Below are 18,524 nucleotides of genomic sequence, written 5' to 3' on the forward strand. Positions count from 1 at the left end.
GGGCGGGCGCTTCCTGGTGCCGCCTCCGGGGCCGAGGCGGGCGCCGGCGCCGCCTCCCGCTCCCCGCCCCGCGCGGCCTGAGTCAGGCGGCTGGAACGTGACAGCGCCGGGCTGCGGGAGGGGCGGGCGGACGGGGGCGGCCCGGCTCCCCTCGGGCGCGCGGGGCGGGCGGCCGTGCCGTGCGCTCTGGGACCCCGGGCGACCCTCTGGGGACCCGGGAGCACCGGGAGCCAGGCCCAGGTGCCTGGGGAGAACCCGGAGCCTCTACCGGGTGGACATTCCGCCCGGGTGCCTGCTGGAGCCGGTGGTGATGAGGCACCGGAGCCCGTGCCCCAAGGAGGGGGGCACACAGGTGCTTCTGAGCCCTCCCCTCCAGGGAGCCAGCCCCCCGGGCAACCGGGCATCTGCCCGCTTCCTAGCCACCAGCGAAAGGGAGGGGTCGCCGAAAAACCATCATCCGCTCACTCCTTGGCTCCCCTCGCGCGGGTGCTGCCCGCACAGCCTCGGCCCAGCACCTCTCGCACAGTGTGGACTTGCCTTTGCAAGGGGAGGGCCTGGGGCTCAGACACCCTGAGGGCCCTGTCCCCGGGCAGCGGCTACCCAGAGAGCGCCTGCAGGGGGCGCTGAAAGGCCGCTGGGGTCAAGCCCGACCCTGGAGGGGGGCGGGGAGTGGAGCGGGGTGACTGATTTTGACCCCATCCGTTCGGAGCCGACCTGTGAAAGCACCTCAGTCCCCAGCCACCCTTCGCAGCCCAGCCAGGGCCCCCGGCTGGCCTGTCCTCCAGAGCCCCCCTGACAACCGATAGGAGCCACCAACAGGGTGGGACGGATGGCCATCAGAGCTCCCATCCTGAGGCCTGTGGGAGGGGGCTTTCAGCTCCTCTGCCCAGCTGGAGACCAGGGTGTCCACACCCACCCCACCGGACTCTGAAGCTTGGGCTGAGTGGAGGGCATGGCCATCAGTTAGCCCCAAGAGGGGGCTGTGGAAACCCCAGGAGTCAGACTGCTGCAGACCATCCCGGGGAGGCCAGCCTGGCCACCCCTCCCGGCTTTGCCCACCCCCACATTCAGGCTGCCTCACCTTGGGCCGGCAGCCCCACCCCACCCTGGGCGGCCCCAGGTGCCTTGACTCACGTCCTGCCATCTAGCCTAATTGCCCCTTTCCTGGGCGTCATTCTGGAAGCGCTGGTCAGAGACCCCACGTCCTTCCCCCGCCTTGTGTCCCTCCGTGACGCGGCACTAGGGGGACATCCCGCTGGGCTGAGAACTCACTAGGGAGGAGAGCAATTCTACGGGGTGGGGAGAGGATGAGGAGAGGAAGGAGAGGAAGAGATGAAAAGGAGTTTGGGAAGGAAGGGAAGGAGCCTCTGGGGCTTCATGGGAGCCCAGAGCCCATCTCCTAGGCAAAGGCTTAGCTCGGACTCAGGCCCCATGCACCGCCGGCTACTCAGAACCCCCGCCCCACCCCCACCCCCACCCCCGGGACATCCAAGCAGGCCTGACTGGCCCGTCCCCTGAAGAAAGCCCTAGCAGCCCTGTGCCATGTGAGGAAGCCAATGGGCACAGATCCCCAGCCACACAGAAGGACTTGGGCCCGGTGGCGCTGGTGCCTTGGGACTGGACACAGCCCAAACTCAGGTGGTCGTATCCCAGCTTTATTGTCATGTCCGTGGCCCAGCTACAGCTCAGAGATCAGCCCAGGCCACCGTCCTCGGCGAATGGTCCTTGGCTCCCCGCCTGGACCTGGCAGGGGGCTCTCTCGGCCACTCCTGCCTGTCTCCTTCATCTGGGAGGTCACCCGGCGATGGTCTCCTCAGCGAGGGCCGCGTGGCAGAGCCAGGGCCCCGGGAAGGAGCTGCTCGTGGGGACCAGCCGTCCCCTCTGTCCACAGGCTTATCCCAGCCCCATCTCGGGGCACTGATGCGGGCCTCGGAGGAGCCAGGCTGGCTCCAGGTAGCCCGGGTCCCTGAATTCTGGGGCTGCCTGGGGCCCCCACGGGGACTCCAGCGGTAAGAAGGCTGCACTCTCGGGCCCCCGGTCCCTGTGGTGTCACTGGCTGAGGGAGGGTGTGAGAGGGCGTTTCTCTGGCTCCGGCACCTTGAGGCCTAAAAGGGAAGGTTCAGCTCAGGCCAGACCCCTCGGGAGCTCCCAGCACCCACGGTGGCCCACAGGGCCCCACGCCTTGTGCCCTCCCGCTGCCCCTTGGGCTCCTCTCCGCTCTCCCCCTCCTCACTGTGGCTGTAGCCCGTCCTTGAACTCGCCAGGCCTTTGTTTCAGCTGTTACTCCTGCCTGGAATGCTGTTCCCCAGGTATGTCCACAGGACAAACTCTCACCTCCGGGTCTTTGCTCCAACCTCACCTCCTCTCCGCGGGCTACACCGAGCACCTAGTTAGAACTGCAGCCCACCCAGCGTGCCTGAGCTCCCTCACCCGGCTCTCCGTTCTCCCCAGAGCATGATCACCTCCTAAATATTCTGGGGCCGAGCTGCCTAGTACAGGACCGAGCACCTGAGATGTGGCGGGCCGGAACTTCTATGTGCTTGGGTATAAAATATCCACTGGGCTCAAAGACGTGGCAGGAAAAAATCATATAAAATATCTCATTAAGGGGCGCCGGGGTGGCTCAGTCGGTTGAGCGTCTGACTTCGGCTCAGGTCATGATCTCGCGGTTCGTGGGTTCGAGCCCCGCGTCAGGCTCCGTGCTGACAGCTCAGAGCCTGGAGCCTCCTTCAGACTCTGTGTCTCCCTTTCTCTCTGCCCCTCCCCCATTCACGCTCCCTCTCTCCTTCTCTCTCTCTCCCCCAAAACTAAACGTTACAAAAAATTTTTTAAATAAATGACAACGATACATTTTTTTAAATAAAACAGCTCATTAATGACTTTCCGCACTGACTACATGGTGAAATGGTCACAGTTCAGGTGTACTGAGATGACGAAAATATGCTATTAAAATTACTTTTACCTGTTTCTTTCTCCTTTTCTGATGAGGGCTCTAGAAGATTCTAAATTACACATGTAGTTCGCATCCTATTTCTACTGGACAGGGTTGTTGTAGATAATTATTATTTAAAAAAAAATTTTTTTAACGTTTATTTATTTTTGAGACAGAGAGAGACAGAGCATGAACGGGGGAGGGGCAGAGAGAGAGGGAGACACAGAATCGGAAGCAGGCTCCAGGCTCCGAGCCGTCAGCCCAGAGCCTGATGCGGGGCTCGAACTCACGGAGCGCGAGATCGTGACCTGAGCTGAAGTCAGACGCTTAACCGACTGAGCCACCCAGGCGCCCCGATAATTGTTATTTTTATGCAAGCTGTTTACGTCTGTCTGTCTCCCATCCCAGAATGTTCCCTGCTCTATCCCCAGCCGTACCCCTGCTGTATCCCTAGCACATCACCCGGCACTTAGCAAAGGCTCACTGTCAAGTAGACGAATGCATGAATGGGGTCTGCCAGGGGCCCCAGGCAGGGCAAATACCCCCACTCACCCTCTCGGTTGACATCTGCTTCATGTTCTGACAGGGTCTCAATGGAGCCATCCCATCCCACGCCAGGTCCTGGGGGTGCACAAGGAAGCCAGTGGGCCACGGGGACCAGAGCAGAGGCGGGCAGGGCTTGTGGGGAGACCCAAGGGACAGGAGGGAAGCCCCCTCAGCCACGGAGCTGGGGAGCTAATAAGAGCAGGGACCCTCGGCTGTCACCTTTGCCATGGGCGCTGGGTGCCCCCAGGGGGCCTGGCCTGCGCTGTCGCTGTCGGAAACGCTGCCTGGGAGTGTCCCCGGGGCTGAATGATTCAGAGCTTCGCCCCACGGGGAACCGTGAGCTGAGTTTCCGCCGCTGCCCCCCTGCCAGGGTCTCGTCCCCCAGGCAGAGGGAGCTCTGGGCTCTGCGCATGGGCGCCGGTGAAAGGGACCCTGCGAGAGGCAGGGAGGGTGTCCAGCCGGGAGGGAAGGGGCTGGGCAGAGCGGAGGGGCTGGCGGGGTGAAGCTGCCGAGGCGCAGGGAGAGGAGGCTGCAGAGGTGGGAGTGGGGGGAGTGTGTGGCGGGGGGGGGGGTGGTTAGGTCTGGGTGAATGAGGGTGGGGACGGGAGGCCGGACCCTGTGCTGGCTCTGACACTGACTCACTGTGTGACCTTGGGCAAGGCACGTCCCCTCCCTGGGCCTCAGCTTCCTCGTCTGCTGACTGGGATAAATGACCTCTCACTAAAGTCCCCTGCTGCTCCGAGGTCCTAGGCACCGCTGTGGATGGGTGGGGACTGGGTGGGTGGCAGTGCAGGCAGGAAGGAGGTGCCAACTGAGAGGGTTGTAGCAGGGCCAGGGGGCAAAGAGCCACATCTAGGCGGGGCCGGGTTGCATCAGGGAAGACCAGCGGGGGTGGGCGTGCAAGCCACACAAGATGAAGGGAGACGCCGAGGCGTTGGCAGGCACCAGGGTGGGGATAGGAGACACGGGGTAGGGACCATCACGGTCACCCGGTCCCCAGACCCACCTGTCCCATCTGCCTCCCTGCCCTTGGGGAGCTCCGTCTCTGGGGGGCCCCCCAGGCTCTCGGTGCTGCCGGCCCCATCGGCCCCCAGGCGTGGCCCCCCATGGAGGCCCCCCTCCCGCCGGGGCCGCATCAGCCTCTTCACCTTGTCTGCCAACCAGCTGCCCTTCCTGGGGGCAAGAGGGCACAAGAGGGGGTAAGGCCAGGGAGCGAGGAGGGACAAGAAGGCCACGTCGGGGATGGCAAAGGCCCGGAGAGAGCAGGGCAGGGGCAGGGGCAGGGGTTAGGAGGATCCCCGGCTCCAGTGGGGGGGGGAGGGGCCCCTCACTTGATCCGGGGCAGGGGCCCAGGCTCCAGCACCCGGTACTGGTCCATGATCTTCTCCACCAGCTTCTGTTTCTCACGGCGCAAGGCGTTGAGCTGGTCCCTGGGAGGATGAGGCGGGGAGGAGGTGGGCGGGAGGCCCGGCAGGAGGAGGGCTCGCGCTCTCGCGGGTTACACACCGCCACACCCCCTGCTGCTTGTTCACACGCGGACACGCTCCAGGGCTCATAAGCTCATAAGCTGCTGCGTTGCCAAGCCCGAGGCGGTCAGCCCCCAGCCCCTTCCCCACGAGCAGCCAAAGGGGTCTCGGGGGCCCCGCTCCAGCTCCTGCCACCGCCCCGGGGCCCGCTCACAGGTACTCCCGCTGCTCTCGGTGTAGGTGGTCCCGGCTCTCCAGGCTGCGCTCCAGGAGCTCCCGGTTCTCCCGGCTCAGCGCCTGCACCTCGGCCAGCAGCTGCCGGTTCTCCTCCTCCTGGGCGCTCCGAAGCTCGGTCAACAGCTGGGGCGGCGGGGCAGGTGGGGGATTTAAACGGGGCTCGGGGTGGCTACCTTCCACCTTCCACCCCCTCCCCTCGCCCCCTCTCCAGCCCCGCCCCCCCAGCCAGCGCGCCCCACCCCCCCCCCCAGCCCCACCCCCGGGCCCATCCCTCCCCACACCTCGCACTGCGTGGTCAGCCGGCAGGCGCTCAGGTCCAGCTGCTGGTTGGACTCCCGCAGTCGCTGACTCTGCACCTCCAGCTGTGCTCGCTCCAGTTCCAGCCGCGCCAGCCGGCTCCGCAGCTCCCCGCGTTCACCCTGCAGCTCGCCTCGCTCCCGGGACACCTCCGCCAGCAGCATCTGAGCCCTGCCGAGTCGGGAGGAGATGCTCTCCAAGGGGGCCCTCGACCCCCTGCCAGGCCCCGCCTAAGGGCCCGAGAAGCCATGCTGGGGACAGGAGGCGACGCAGGCCCCCACGCGGACGGTGACGAACTTGCCACCCGCCGGCTTCCCAGAGGGGCGCGCGGAGAACCGGCCTGGCTGGGCGGGCGCTGGTACCTGTCGTGCTCACTCTGCAGCCTCCGCAGCTCCTCCTCCAGGCCCCGCTGCCGATGCCCGTCCTGCATCAGGCGTTCTCGCTCTGCCAGCAGGGCCACCTCCTGCGCCTCCACGTTGGCCCTCTGGGCCTGCAGCTGCTCGTGCCTGGGATGCGCAGGGACTAAGAGGGCTGCAGGGGCCTGGGGCCGGGGCGAGTGGGCGGCTGGACTATCTGGACCCCCGGGGTCTGCCATCTCCTAAGCACAGGCCTCTAAACAAAGCCCTGGGGCAGAATGCCACGCGAGGTGCCCCCCACTCCCGACGATGAATGAGCCTCAGGGCGAGAGCTCGCCCCGGAGCTCAGCCACGCGCCAGGGCGCGGCAGCAGAGGTGAGGGCGTTGTGGGGGGCGGGCGGTGCTTCCCCGCTGGGGTCAGACCCGCGGAGGGAGTCTGCTTCGGGCGGCAGGGGGTGCTGGGGAGAGAAGCTGGGTGTTTGGGGGAGGCTCACCGGCCCTGCAGCTCCCGGTGGGCCAGCTCCAGCGCCCGCATGTTAGCCTTGAGGTCGCGGTGCCGGGCCAGCAGTCCCTCTAGCTCGGCCTCCTGTCGCCGCTGCAGCTGAGCCAGGGCCTCGTGGTCCCGAAGCAAAGCCTGCTGCTGCCCCCGGGTCTCCTCGTGGGACTGCCGCGCCGCCCGCACCTCCTCCTCCAGCACCCCCAGCTTCCTATGCAGCTCCTGGCCCTGCCTCTCCAGTATAGACTTTTCAGCCTAGGACAGAGGAGGCAGCAGGCACCGCAGGGGTGCGGTCCCAGGCCAGAAAGGGGGGTAAGAGACGGGGGTGGGGGCGGGGACCAAAAGGCAAGGGGCAGGGCAGAGGATACGGCGAGAACTGTGGACAAGGCAGAGGGCTGGAGTGGGGGCAGCAGGGAGCAGAGAGCAGAGGCAGAGGTGAATGGACAAGGAGAGGGCAGGGTGCTGGCATCAGGCCGTGGAGGGCGGGGCAAGAGGCACAAGGCAGGGATGCGACCCATGGGGCAGGGGCAGGGGCAGGGAGGGCAGTAGGGACTAATGGCTGGCTGTTGAGAGGAACGCAGCCGAGCCAAATGGCATGGATGTGAGGGCCGGAGGCAGGCGGGAGGGGGTAGGAGCCAGGGAAGAAGCGTCAAAGGGAAGGAGAAGGACGGGGGAAGAGGGGTGCAGACTGGGGCGGCTGGGGTCGGAGGGTAGAGATAGCTGTGACGAGAGAGCAGGCAGGGGGAGCCGGCAGGGAGCTCAGGCAGGGAAAAGGGCAGGAAAAATAGGAAGGGGGGCAGGCGGCCGTGGTTAAGTGGGCACGAGGCAGAGCAGGGGACAGGCCCCTGGGGCTGTCACCCACCTGCAGGCGGCTGCTGTGCTCCTGGGCCCGCTGACTCTGCAGGAGGAGCTCCTGGGCCCGGCCCTGCAGGTTGCCCAGCTGCCCCTCCAGGTGCTGGAGCTGCCCCTGCAAAGCCACCTTCTCGGCCACCAGCGTTGCATTCTGCCGGGAAGGGGGTGGGGGGGGTCAGCGGGGGCCAGGCCACAGGGGCCGCCCCTCCGCATGCCCACCGCACAGCAGTCGACACTCACGCTGCGTTCCATCTCGATGAGCCGCCCACTCTGGGCCCCCGGGATCCTCAGCTCATCGTGCCCCTCCGGCCCCCGTCCCACGGAGCCCTGGCGCAGCTGGAAGGACAGGCCCTGGGAGGTCATGCGGGGGGGCGGGGGGGCGTGGAGGGGACCCTCACGCCCTCGGCAGCACTTGACACGGCCCCTGGCCCGCCGCCACCAGGTCCCGCAGTCCCGCGCTCCTGGCTCCCGCAGGTGCATGGGTCGCTCTCCTTGTCGCTCCGTTCTGCAGCAGAGCCCAGCCTCTGCCCGGCTGCTTCTCCTGCCCAGAACACCCTTTCCACCCCTGCTCTTCCTCCGGGCCCCGCGGTCAATGCCACTTTGCCCCAACCAACCCTCTGTGTACCCACCAGGTGGCCTGCCGGGTGCCCACTGTCCCTCGGCACCCTGTGTCAGGGTGGCCTGTTTCCTCGCCCGGTGTGGGGACCCCACCACACCCCTGAGCTGAGCCCTGAGCTGAGCGCCTATGCAAGCAGGGGCCTCAGAAACAACGGCCGACCTAGAGCGACGACAGGGACTGAGCTCACTAGGAAGTGAGAGAGACTCAGAGCAGACCGCTGCTGGGTGCCGTCCATTTGAGGAATGGGGAAATCGAGGGCCCCCCAGAGGATCACGTGGCCTGGGCAGAGTCAGCCTGACTCCCAGCACAGTGCTCTCCCCAGTAGGCCCAAGTTGGGCCTCAAGGCAAGGGAGTGGCCAAGACTCAAGGGGCGAGACCAGAGGGGCGGCAGGGACGGGAGCCCGGGGCGGAGCCTCACCTGGACCAGCTCCTGTTCCAGCTGCAGGGCCCTCATCTTGAGTTCCCTCAGCGCCTCCTCCTTGCTCGTGGCCGCCGCCTGCAGCTCAGCCTCCAGCCGCTGCTCCAGGCCCTGGTACCTGCCGGGAAGAAGCCTTGGCACCCACCCTTCCCCGAGCCCTGCCTGCCCCTCTCTGCCCCCTGGGCGATGACCCCACCTCTGTTGCTGGATCTCCTGTTCCCGCAGAAACGCCTGTCGCTCCAGACCCGCCTGTTCGAGCTCACTCTGCAGGTGTTCCAGCCGGGCCCCCAGCTCCTGGCCCCTCAACCAGGCCTTCTCTAGCTCCTGAGGGCGGGTGCGGCAGAGCCAAGGTCAGGCCACCATCCCCGTCCCGGATGGGGGGTGGGGGTGCAGAGGAGGCCTCGATCTCAAGGCCTCAGGGTCTGGAGACCTAGCTTTCTACCCTTCCTCTGTCACCCTGTGCAAATGTCGGTTTTGGTTTTTAGGCTCTCAAGGCCCTGAGATCAAGAGTCCCTGCTCTACCGACTAAGCCGGCCAGGCGCCCCGCCCCGGGCAAACATCTTTAACCCTTTGGGCCTCTACCCCCGCCCCCCCATCTGTAAAATGGGAGCAAGGCCTGGCTGCCTTGCAGAGGGACTACGGAAGAGCTGGGGACTGTAAGCCTGGCAGTGGGTGAGGGAGGCCTCTGATCCGGGAGTTAGAGACACTCGCGGTCAAGCGTCTTTACCTCCCTGAGCCCCTGGCTCCTCATGTGCCCAGGAGCAGCTAGATGTGCCCTACGTGATGAGGCCAGGCTGGCCATGTGAGGGCAAGAGGGGCTTGAAAGAGGCAGATCTGAAGAGCGCCCTCAGCCACACGGAGACGGCTGCAAGGATAGGGATGTGGCCAACGTCAGGCCCAACCGCAGTGGGGGCTGGGGGGGCGGGGTGGGGAGAGCCGCTGCAGGCCCCGCCAGGCCAGGCGTCCTGTGGCGGTTGGGCCGCACCATTGTGGAAGGGGGCAGGAGGCCCACTCTGGCCTGTGGGCCTGGGAGGGCGATGGGCCAAACCATTCTAGGAGGTGGGGGAGGGGCTGTCAGGATGAAACCACAAGGAAGAACCAACTCCGACCAGCAGCCTACCATATCCTTGCTCTGGAAACCAAGTCTACGGCCTTTGCTCTGATCTTCTAGGCTTTGCAGACCCACCCAGTCTCCCCCCCCCCCGCCCCGCCCACCCCCGGGGTTGGCTGGAAAACTACAAGTCCCATGAGGCCCTGCTGCCTGTTGCCTCACCGCCCCCCCCCCCCAACACCACCATTACAGCCCAAGGGCTAAGGGTAAGAATAACAGTGACACAGATTAAAAGAGGCTTGAACCTCTGGCCCCTCCAGGCCCCGGCCACAGCCCTCAGTGCCCCGACCTCTCTACCCAGCCCGCCTGGACAAGCCCTTTGGCCCCTGGTTCCCTGGCTAGCCACCTCCTCCTACACCACACCCAGTTAGCACCAGGAACCTCTCGGCCCAGGAAATCTCACAACATTCCCCTGTGTCCTCAGGCCCTTCTAGCCCCACCAGCCCTCCCCTCCCCTGCACTGCCCACCTGCCTACATTCACCCCAGAGCCGCCCCCAGCCCTCTACGTTCATTATCTAACAGGATCCTGTAAGGCGTGCCATTTTTACCCCGTCTTATAGGTGAGGAAGCAACTCGCCCCTAACCACACAGCTGGTAGGCGGGGGATCTGGGCTCTAAGCCAGGTCGGCCTGAGAGCATCTCTCGGTCACGTCCTACAGAGTGGACCCCGCAGACAGCTTCTCGGCCTTGCCTTCTCACCCACGCCCCCGTTCTCACATTCCCCCGGGGCCTGCCCTGCGCAACGCCTAGCCCTGGGCGCGCCCCACAGTGTGTTCCCCACTCTTCTCCTTCAGAGGGGTCTCCCGGCAAATCACTCCTTCTCTCTGAATCCCAGCAACCTCTGTACAACAGGGATGAACCCGGACCCTGTGCTCAGCTGGAAGATTCGATTCCCCGTCCGCAGCCCACCCTCCCCCATGGCAGGGGCCCCCGCTGGCCCGAACACCCTTCTCAATTGCCTCCTAGCCTCCCCCGCTTCCCCCGAGGGGCCTCTCAACACGAGTACCCGACTACTCGGCTCGCCCTCAACCCTCCACCGGGTTTCAAGGTCATTGGCCTCCTGTAAAGGTCATGGAGGTCATCTCCTTCACAAGCACAGCCGCAACTCGCAACTCGCTCCTTAGCTTGAAAGGAAGACAGAGGCCCTGCCCAGCAGGAACCCGGCTTAGTGAATTCTCTGCCTAGGTTCCTTCCACTTCCCACCTCACACCCCACCCCTATACGGTCACGCCTGCGCCTCCTCCTGGCTCGCTGCCATTCTCTCTCCTCCTCCAGGAAGCCTTCCGGGACATGCCGCGGCCTAAGTCCAGTGTGCTTCCTGGACTCCCACAGCTCCCTGCACAGTCCCATCGCCACCCTAGACTATGAAAGCCCCTCCCCCCCAACCAGTATGGGCACACTGGCTGCCTGGTACAGCATCTAGTGGCAAGGTCCCGTCAACACGCTTGAGCACACAAAGGAAGGCGTTTCCAGGCTTTCTCTCTCCTCCATGCCCTGTCCCAGCCCCAGCCGGCCTCACCTGCCACCAGGACCACCGGCACCACCTCCTGAGGGCCCGAGGGAACACCAAAGGGACACACCAAGGGGACCCTCCCCAAACCCAACCTCACAAAGGCTTGTCCACACGCTTGGGTGGCTTTCCCTGCCCGGGGCCAGAGTACTGACGCCCACAAGGCTGGCCCAGCACGCCTCTCTGGCCCCGCTCCCCCACCTCCCAGGCCCCTCAGCATCATTAATGCCTTCGGGTCTCTGCACATGCTGTTCCCTCTACATGAAATGCCCTTCCCACCTGGTGGAACCTTGACCATTCCTCAGAACCTTCTCCAAAGCCTCCCTGCCCCCACCCCGGCACCCTCTCCCACGGACTCCTGCCCACTTTGCTCTTAATAATGACCCTGTCTTGTGCCTTTGTCAAGCAGGAACTAGGCTCCGCACACCGTGATCTCCCTTGATCTTCAAAAGACCCACTGAGACGGCTATGCAGAGCCGCCCCCCCCCCCCCCCCCCCGTTTTACGGAGGAGGAATAGGGCCGAGGCGAGTCAGCTGCCACAGTCAGAGAGCCAGGATTTGCACCCAGGCGGTAGGGCTCCGTACCCATATTCTCATCCCCTGCTACAGCCCACCCCTCCAGAGGGAGGGGACATCCGTCCTGTGACCCAGGTCAAGCGCACCTTTGGAAGGCAGAGGTGGGCTTTTACCTTTCGGTCTCCAGCCCCGGCCAGGTGCTGGGGCACTCGGTGGCTACCGATGGGATTGATCACCCAAAGCCCAGCAAGTGACTCAGGCCCCCATTTCCCATCCCAGGCCGCGAGCCCCAACATACCTCCTTGAGGGCCTGCCTCTCCCTCTCGGCCTCCTGCAGGCGCTGACGGCCCTCGCTCTCCAGCACTTGCAGCCGCTCCTCGGCGGCCTCGGCCCGGGCCCTCAGTCTGGGCCCCTCGCGCTCCCACTGCCTCCGCTCTCGGCCCGATGTCGCCAGGGCCTCTGCCAGCGCCTCCCGTTCACGCGCCGCAGCCTCCAGCTCCCGGCCGGCTGCCTCCACTGCCTCCCGCAGCCGAGCCTGCTCCCCGGCCCGGGCCTCCACTTCCCGCTGGGCCTCGGCCTCTGCCTTCCGCGCCTGAGCCAGCTCCTCGGAGAGCCGGGCGGCCTCCGTGCCTCGGGCCTCCAGCCGCCGGGCCTGGGCCTCTAGCTCCGCTCCCAGTGCCTCGGCCTCCCTCTTCAGCTGGGCCACCTCCTCCCTCAGGGCCTCCTGCTCCGGGACACCACCAGCCAGGATCTCCCCTGGGATCGGCCCCTCCCAGGTCTGGGCCTCCGAAGCCCGTTCCGACTTCTGCTGTGGATTTTGCTGGGCTGGGTCCCCAACCAACCCCTCCAGCTTCTGTGCATGTTCCCTGCCCTCTGTCTGCTCCTTGAGTAGGTCCGGCCCTTGGCCTGGGGTCTCCTGCTCCTCCATTTGAGCACAGAGGCTAAGCTCCGAGGCTGCAGGCTTGCTCGCAGGGCCCTCCTGTCTCCGCACCTGGGCTTCGGGCCCCGACTCTCCAGTGTCTCCTCCGGACAGCTCAGCCTGAATTTCAGTCTCTGGATCTTGAGATGGGACCGCGGAGGTGGGAGTCTGGAGAAGGGCTCCATGGCCAGCCTTCTCCAGGGACTCCTGTGCTGCTACAACAGAACCTGATTCCTGGAGGGTCAAGTCTGAGGTCTGAGGGGTCATGGCAGCCGTCTGGAGGGGCCTCTCTATCACCTGTGGGCCTGAGTCAGATGCCTGGGGACGCACGGGTAATCTCGCAAGGGCCGAGTCTGACACGGGGGAAGCCAGGTCCAAGGCCTGGGTGCCTCCATCCCCCACCTGGCCAGCCAAACCCTGGGGGCCACGGTCTGAGGTCAGGCAAGTCTGGGGAGCCACATCCAGCTCTGGAACCAAGGAGTCCTCGCTCTGCTCCTCCAGCAGGGGGTGCTGAGGGCACATGAGAGGACCCGTCAAGCCCAGAGGAGGAGGCAAGGAAGGACCTGTTGGCCGGTTGGGGGAGGGGACTCACCTGGCCTCCAGGCTGCCCCTGTAGCACCTGTAGCAAGCCCCGAAGCTCCTGGTTCTCCCTCTCCAGGGTCCGCAGCCGCCGGGCCTCTGCCTCTCTCACTTCATCATGAAGTGAAGGAGCTGCTCCGGGCGGGGGTGCTGGGACATGGGCGATGCGGTCAGGGCCCCTCTGTACCCTCTGCTGGGATCCCCGGCTCTTCACATCCACCCCTACACACCCCCCCCAACACCTTGGGGAAAGGATGAAATCAGCAGCCAGCCCCACTAGAGTTGCAGGAAACCGCAGGCAGCCCCCCACCCCCGCTGTCCCCAGCCCCTCTTCTGGGGCCCTACTCACCCTCCCCAGGAGAGCCCAGGGGTGGCTCCAGGCTCCGCTGAAGCTCCAGCTCCAGCTCCACATTCTCCTCGGCCAGCTGGTCCACCTGATGCCGCACAGAGTCCAGCTCCTGGGGGAAGGACAGGGTCAGACCAGCCCTCCTCACCATGGCCGGGCCAAGAGTGTGGGCTAGATCACCAGGGGAAAAAAGGAGTAGGGGGTCACAGGGAGCACTGGAGAACCCTGGGGGGCCATTGGGGTTACCAGGGGTCACAGATGACAAGAGTGACTGGGGGGTCCCCGGGGCAGTCTCACCGCGCGGGCCTCGCCCAAACGAGTCCGCAGCAACAGGTTCTCACGCTGGGTCTCATGCAGCCGAGCGCAACGCTCTTGAGCGGCCTCCAGCTGCTCCTCCAGTAGCGCCTTGGAGGCTTCCAGAGCCCCCGAGAGCACCCGTTCCTCCTGGTGGGAGAGCAGAGACGACCTGTGGTGTGAGGCTGCCCCCAAGCACTCCAGGCCCCACCTCTCCCTTCCATCTGCCCCTCCCTCTCCAAGGTCTTTCCAGGGACCACTTCCCTAGCACCTGGCCCCGCCCCTTCTGTGTAAGCCACGCCCCTTCTCTCCCAGACCCTCCTCCCAAGGTGGCGTCCTTCTAGGATCCACAGCGAGGGGCTCACTCCAGACAGCTCTTCCCCTACACTCATCCTCTCCAGGACCTACCCCTACCTACCGTCCCCACCTCTCCCTTCCCTCTGCCCCATCCTCCAGAGGGCTTTGCCCCAGACACCACCTCACCCATTTCTCCTGGCGGTGACTGCTCGGTCCCCAAGACCAAGCCCTCCCTTCTCCAGGCCAGCCCCCAATTCGCTCCCCCCCCCCCCCGGCCCACCCCGTCCCCTGCGGGCCCCGCCTCCCGCCTCACCTCCAGCTGGCTTTTGCAGGCCTCGGCCGCCTGCAGCCGCTCGCGGCAACGTCGCAGCTCCTCCTGCAGGCGGGGCAGGCGGCCGGCGCGCTCCCGCAGCGCCTCTACCTCCTCGCGGTACAGCTCGGCCCGCTTGGCCTGTCCCGACAGCGCCTGGGCCTGAGCCAGACGGTGCGGAGCTGGGGACGGCCAGCCGCGGGCCAGAGGGATCAGGGAGGGGGAGGACCCCGGCTGGCGGCAGGCAGTGGGGCAGAGGGGGTGTGGGGAGAGGGCCGGGGAATGCGGCAGCGGCGGGGAGCATCTGAGCGCACCTCCTGGCGGAGCCTTCGGATTTCGGCCTCCAAGCCCTGCACCTCCGCCTGGGAGTCTAGCAGCAGCTCGGCCTTCTCCTCCCTGGAGAGAAGAGAAGGGACGCTGGAGGGGCGGGGAAACCCGGAACCCCCAGGCCTGATCCCACCCATCTGCATCCGCGCCTAACCTGCCCCTCTCCCTCCAGGTCCGCGCCTCCCAGCCTGGGGCACTCACAGCTCCTGCCGCAGGCGCCGCAGCTGGGCCTTGGTGTTGGCCAGCTGCAGGGCCAGGTGGTGTGAGGGACCCTCTGGAGGAGTCCTAGCAGGAGCCTCCGGCAGCAAGGGGGCCGGCTGTCTCTCCAGCAACATGTCGGCCAGGCGCTGTGCAAAGTCAAGGGTCGGGAGCCAGAAATAACCCACCCCATGCGCCCTCCCCCACCCCCCCCGTCCCCCAGTCTGGCTCTTGCAGCTCTGCTGGTCCAAGACCCCCCATGCGAACCCCACATCCGGCCCCAACCCCCAGTTCCTCCCACATCTGGGTCCCCAGGGTCCTCCCAGCCCTCCACCTGGGCGGTGCCATGCCCCCTACCTGGGCCCCCACGTCGCGCTCCCGCGCCAGCCTTAACAAGGTCCCCATCAGGCTCTGGAACAGCATCTCCAGCTCCTGAGGCTCCAGCTCCCCAGGCTCTCGCCCAGCCAGTGCCAGCACCACGCCTGCCCCAGGCTGGGTCACCTGGACCAGGTAGAGAGAGCAGTTCAGCAGAGGAAGTGGAGGGGCAGAGTGCCCCCCGGTGGCAGGGCCAGTCCCAGGCTGTGGACCAGCCCTAGTACCTCCTGGATAGCAGCAGCCAAGTCACTCTGGACCTCGAGGCTGAGGCCCTGGATGTGTCGGATGAAGAGTTCCCGGTGCTCGCACTGCAGGCAGACAGAGTGGAAATGCTGGCACCAGGTGTCTCTCCCACCTCTGCGGCCAAAGCGGAACCCTCCCCCCCCCTCCCCTCCCCCCGCTCACCTGCACTGACGCCCCCAGCAACAGCCGAAGGATGCCTTCCAACTCCTCCACTGCCTCCTCTGCTGGGCACAAGCCACAAAAAGTTAGGGGTGGAGGGAGGGGGTAGAGGCAGGAAGGGGTGGTGGGAGAGAGCACCTGAGAAGGGGTCAAAAGCCAACGTCTGGAGGTCTGGGGGTGGTGACAGGACCAGCAGCTGCAGCTCCTCCTGGGGGCAGAGGGGACAGGAGGTGGGAGACGGGCCTTCCCACGGGTCTGAGGCTCAGCCTCCCCTCCCCAGCCCCTCACCTGGTAGAAGTCCCTCAGGCGGCCCCACAGGTGGTTCAGGTTCCGCACTCGCCAGGCTGCGGGACCATCAGGGCCCCTGACCGTCTGAGGTCCTTCTCGGGAACTGGGAACTCTGTGGGCACAGGGAGCCGGGTGGGAGGGGCAATCAGGGACCCACCTGCCCCAAGCAAGCCCCACCCACCAGCCCTCAAGCTCCTCCCAGCAGCCTGTGGAGGGAGGGGCCACCTCAGACCCCCGGGCTGGCGGGCTGCTTCTTACACGAGGCCCAGCACGCGGAGCAGCAGGGCCCCATCGATGAGATGCAGGAACCTCTTCTCCGGGCCAAGGGGCCCCTCTCCTTCCTCCTCCTCTTCCTCCTCCGGCTCCTCCGCCTCTCCCACTAGGCCGGCCAGTCCCAGCGCCTGTGGGGGAGTGGAGACGGGTCGGCCGGCCGGGTTAGGAACTCCCCTACCAGCAGAGTGACTCCCCAGCCCCTCTGACCTGCCCCCTGAGCGCGTGCAGCCTCCTCCTCTCCTTTGCCCTGAAGGCTTCAGGCTTCCGGCCCCTTTTCCAGCCCGAAGCCTACCTGGACTTCTCCAGCCCCACATTTGAGCCCACCCCTGCCCTCGGGGCTCCGACTCTACCGGACCCTCCCCCAAACGCGGCACTGGCCCCTCCCCCGCTCTCACTTCCCCTCCCCACACCCCTCCCACCTGCCCCCTCACCCAGGTGGCCAGGCTCCCACTCAGGAAGTCTCTGAGTCTGGGCCCCTTGCCCCCATCCATGACAGGGTCAGGGTGTTGGTCCCGCTGTGGCAGCTACACCTGCCCCAAGAGGAAGAGGAAGTCCCCCGGTCGGGGATCCCGGCCCGGCCACAGACACCCTGTGCAGCTTCCTCCTTCCGGGTGCACGCGGGCCTGTGCGCCCCCACAGTCCTGCCTCGGCCCCCACCTCACCACCCCACGTCCTCCCAGCATCTCCGCAGGGCCGGCCCAGGGGTTAGCAGGGGAAGGTGGGGTCAGGGCCGCGCAGGGGTAAGGCCCCCAGCCCTCCGGGCCCAAGGAACAATGGCCGGAGAGCCCTCCGCCTCTCTGGAAACTTGAAACCAGAGAAGGGAACCTCCGCCTTGCATCTCCCAGGGCCTCTGGGAAGCCGGTGGCAGATGCTACCGCCCCAGTAAGTCTCCTCTGCACCCCAGCCAGAAGCGAGAACCCCTCCTCTGACCCCACCCTCCCCCATTCTCTGTGCACCCTGCACTGAGCCAGGACCCTGGGCCGTGGCTCTGCGACCCGACGGGCCTCAGTTTCCCGGCTGTAAAAGAAATGGCTTGGACTCCGGCCTCTGGGGGACTGGGGGAAGACGCGTACAGCCGAGGCCAGCAGCAAATGTCTCAGACAGACATTTGTCCGGGAGGACACCCCAGCTCCCTCACTGCTCACTACGGAGCCTCCAGATTCATTCTGTCATTCACCGGCTCGGAGCCGGACAGTGCCCGGTGCTGCCATGGTGCAAAAGCCACATAGTCCCCGCACCCGTGGGCCTCCCAGTACACTGGGGAGGCGGCCGCCCCCCCAAAATCACACACGTGCTCAAAATGTAGCATTGCAGCCATCCTATGTGCGTAGACAGCGAAGAGACAGATTTCCTGGGAGGGCCAGGCAAGGCATCCCAGAGGGGGCTCCTCGAGGAAGCCAAGATAGGGTGGGGGGGGGGGGGCTGGGTTAAGTAGACAAAGTGGGGAGGCGGGGAGAGAGCAGAGACAGAATGTGCAAGGGCTCGGCGGCAGCTAGAAGCCCGGCCAGCGCAAAGTTCAGGAATTATTCATGTGCCATTGATCCCAAGACACTTGATTGCTCACGTTTAAGTCTCGGAAGTCAGGTTACCTTGTAGAGTGGCTTTCTGGCTGGCTGCAGTCCTCACGTAGCTGTCACTGCCTGCATGTGCCCACACTTCAGAAGCATCACACCCTGCAGAAAGGGAGTCAGCAGCTTGGAAGAAATCCCCGGAGGCAAGAGCTGAGCACTCCTGGAACCCCAGGATTCAAACGGTGGGAGCCCCCAGGGAGGAGAATTAGGCTTGTCACTAACACTCCCAAAGCAGAAGTCATTGCAGAGCTGGGCTAAGAGCCGCCTCCTACGGCTGTTGGTTTTCTGGTTGTCGTACGGATCGTGGAGGGGGCTGCCGCTCTCTCGCCGGCACTCTCGATGGCTCCCTGGAGGAGGTGGCAGCGAAACATACAGGCATCACGCCTCTATCGATCGGACTCTAAATGTGAAGGAGTTTTCCGAACCCCATAAACAATTTATTTTGCTTCTATTTTCCCTTTTACGTGTGTGCCTCAGACTTATGATGAGAGCCTATGTCTAAGTCAAAAAGAGCTCCTTCGGGAAGCATGAAATAAAGGCTCTCGTGATGAAAGAGACTCGGGACGTAGTAAACTGGCAGCGTTCTTTTTTCCCTCGGTGGCATCTTTTACAATTGATGACATCTTAGAGTTGATGAAAGATGGGGCGATAAAAACAACCTTGACAAACACAGGTTTGCCACGAGCCAGTCATGGGTACGGGTACTTTACTCTCGTTGACTACTCTGTATTGAACTCGTACGTAAAATGAGGACCAAGGCGGGGCGCCCGGGTGGCTCAGTCGGTTGAGCGTCCGACTTCGGCTCGGGCCATGATCTCGCGGTCTGTGGGTTCGAGCCCCGTGTCGGGCTCTGTGCTGACTGCTCGGAGCCCGGAGCCTGCTTCGGATTCTGTATCTCCCTCTCTCTCTGCCCCTCACCCGCTCATGCTCTGTCTCTCTCTCTCCGTCAAAAATAAACATTAAAAAAAAAAAAAAAAAATGAGGACCA

At 65.1% G+C, this 18,524-nt stretch overlaps 1 protein-coding gene across 4 annotated transcripts; it reads right to left on the bottom strand.

Annotated features, from left to right (window-relative positions):
• Window positions 1-1,903: 1,903 nt before the first annotated feature.
• On the bottom strand, window positions 1,904-18,433 carry CCDC88B (coiled-coil and HOOK domain protein 88B). Of its 4 annotated transcripts, XM_086677049.1 has the most exons (30): window positions 17,759-18,433; window positions 17,555-17,638; window positions 16,397-16,495; window positions 15,951-16,093; window positions 15,693-15,804; window positions 15,543-15,612; window positions 15,408-15,466; window positions 15,227-15,310; window positions 14,985-15,128; window positions 14,631-14,776; window positions 14,417-14,498; window positions 14,106-14,264; window positions 13,499-13,645; window positions 13,205-13,313; window positions 12,869-13,005; window positions 11,656-12,786; window positions 8,416-8,543; window positions 8,220-8,337; window positions 7,423-7,518; window positions 7,193-7,333; window positions 6,329-6,585; window positions 5,841-5,984; window positions 5,463-5,649; window positions 5,159-5,304; window positions 4,810-4,908; window positions 4,485-4,651; window positions 4,121-4,234; window positions 3,698-3,910; window positions 3,485-3,553; window positions 1,904-2,105 (listed from the first exon to the last, which is right to left on the bottom strand). In XM_086677049.1, exons 3-30 carry the CDS (start codon window positions 16,454-16,456, stop codon window positions 2,050-2,052), a joined length of 4,518 nt encoding a protein of 1,505 aa, XP_086533175.1. In that variant the 5' UTR covers window positions 16,457-16,495; window positions 17,555-17,638; window positions 17,759-18,433; the 3' UTR covers window positions 1,904-2,049. The 4 variants fall into 4 exon arrangements, 3 of the variants coding, with proteins under 3 accessions (XP_086533175.1, XP_086533177.1, XP_086533176.1); XM_086677051.1 differs by lacking the exon at window positions 4,121-4,234 and having other exon boundaries at window positions 17,759-18,431; XM_086677050.1 differs by lacking the exon at window positions 17,759-18,433 and having other exon boundaries at window positions 17,555-17,721.
• Between the last annotated feature and the right edge of the window lie 91 nt (window positions 18,434-18,524).

Source organism: Puma concolor, chromosome D1, assembly GCF_028749965.1.
Source record: "Puma concolor isolate L17-30 chromosome D1, mPumCon1.1.hap2, whole genome shotgun sequence".
Classification (NCBI taxonomy): Eukaryota; Metazoa; Chordata; class Mammalia; order Carnivora; family Felidae; genus Puma; species Puma concolor.

Excerpts from the sequence above, each read along its gene's own strand:
- CCDC88B (XM_086677049.1), bottom strand. The coding sequence starts at position 16,456 with ATGGATGGGGGCAAGGGGCCCAGACTCAGAGACTTCCTGAGTGGGAGC. Across the intron at positions 5,985-6,328 it reads CACCGGGAGCTGCAGGGCCG|GCACGAGCAGCTGCAGGCCC; the intron begins GTGAGCCTCCCC and ends TGCGCATCCCAG. Across the intron at positions 5,650-5,840 it reads CTGCAGAGTGAGCACGACAG|GGCTCAGATGCTGCTGGCGG; the intron begins GTACCAGCGCCC and ends CCGACTCGGCAG.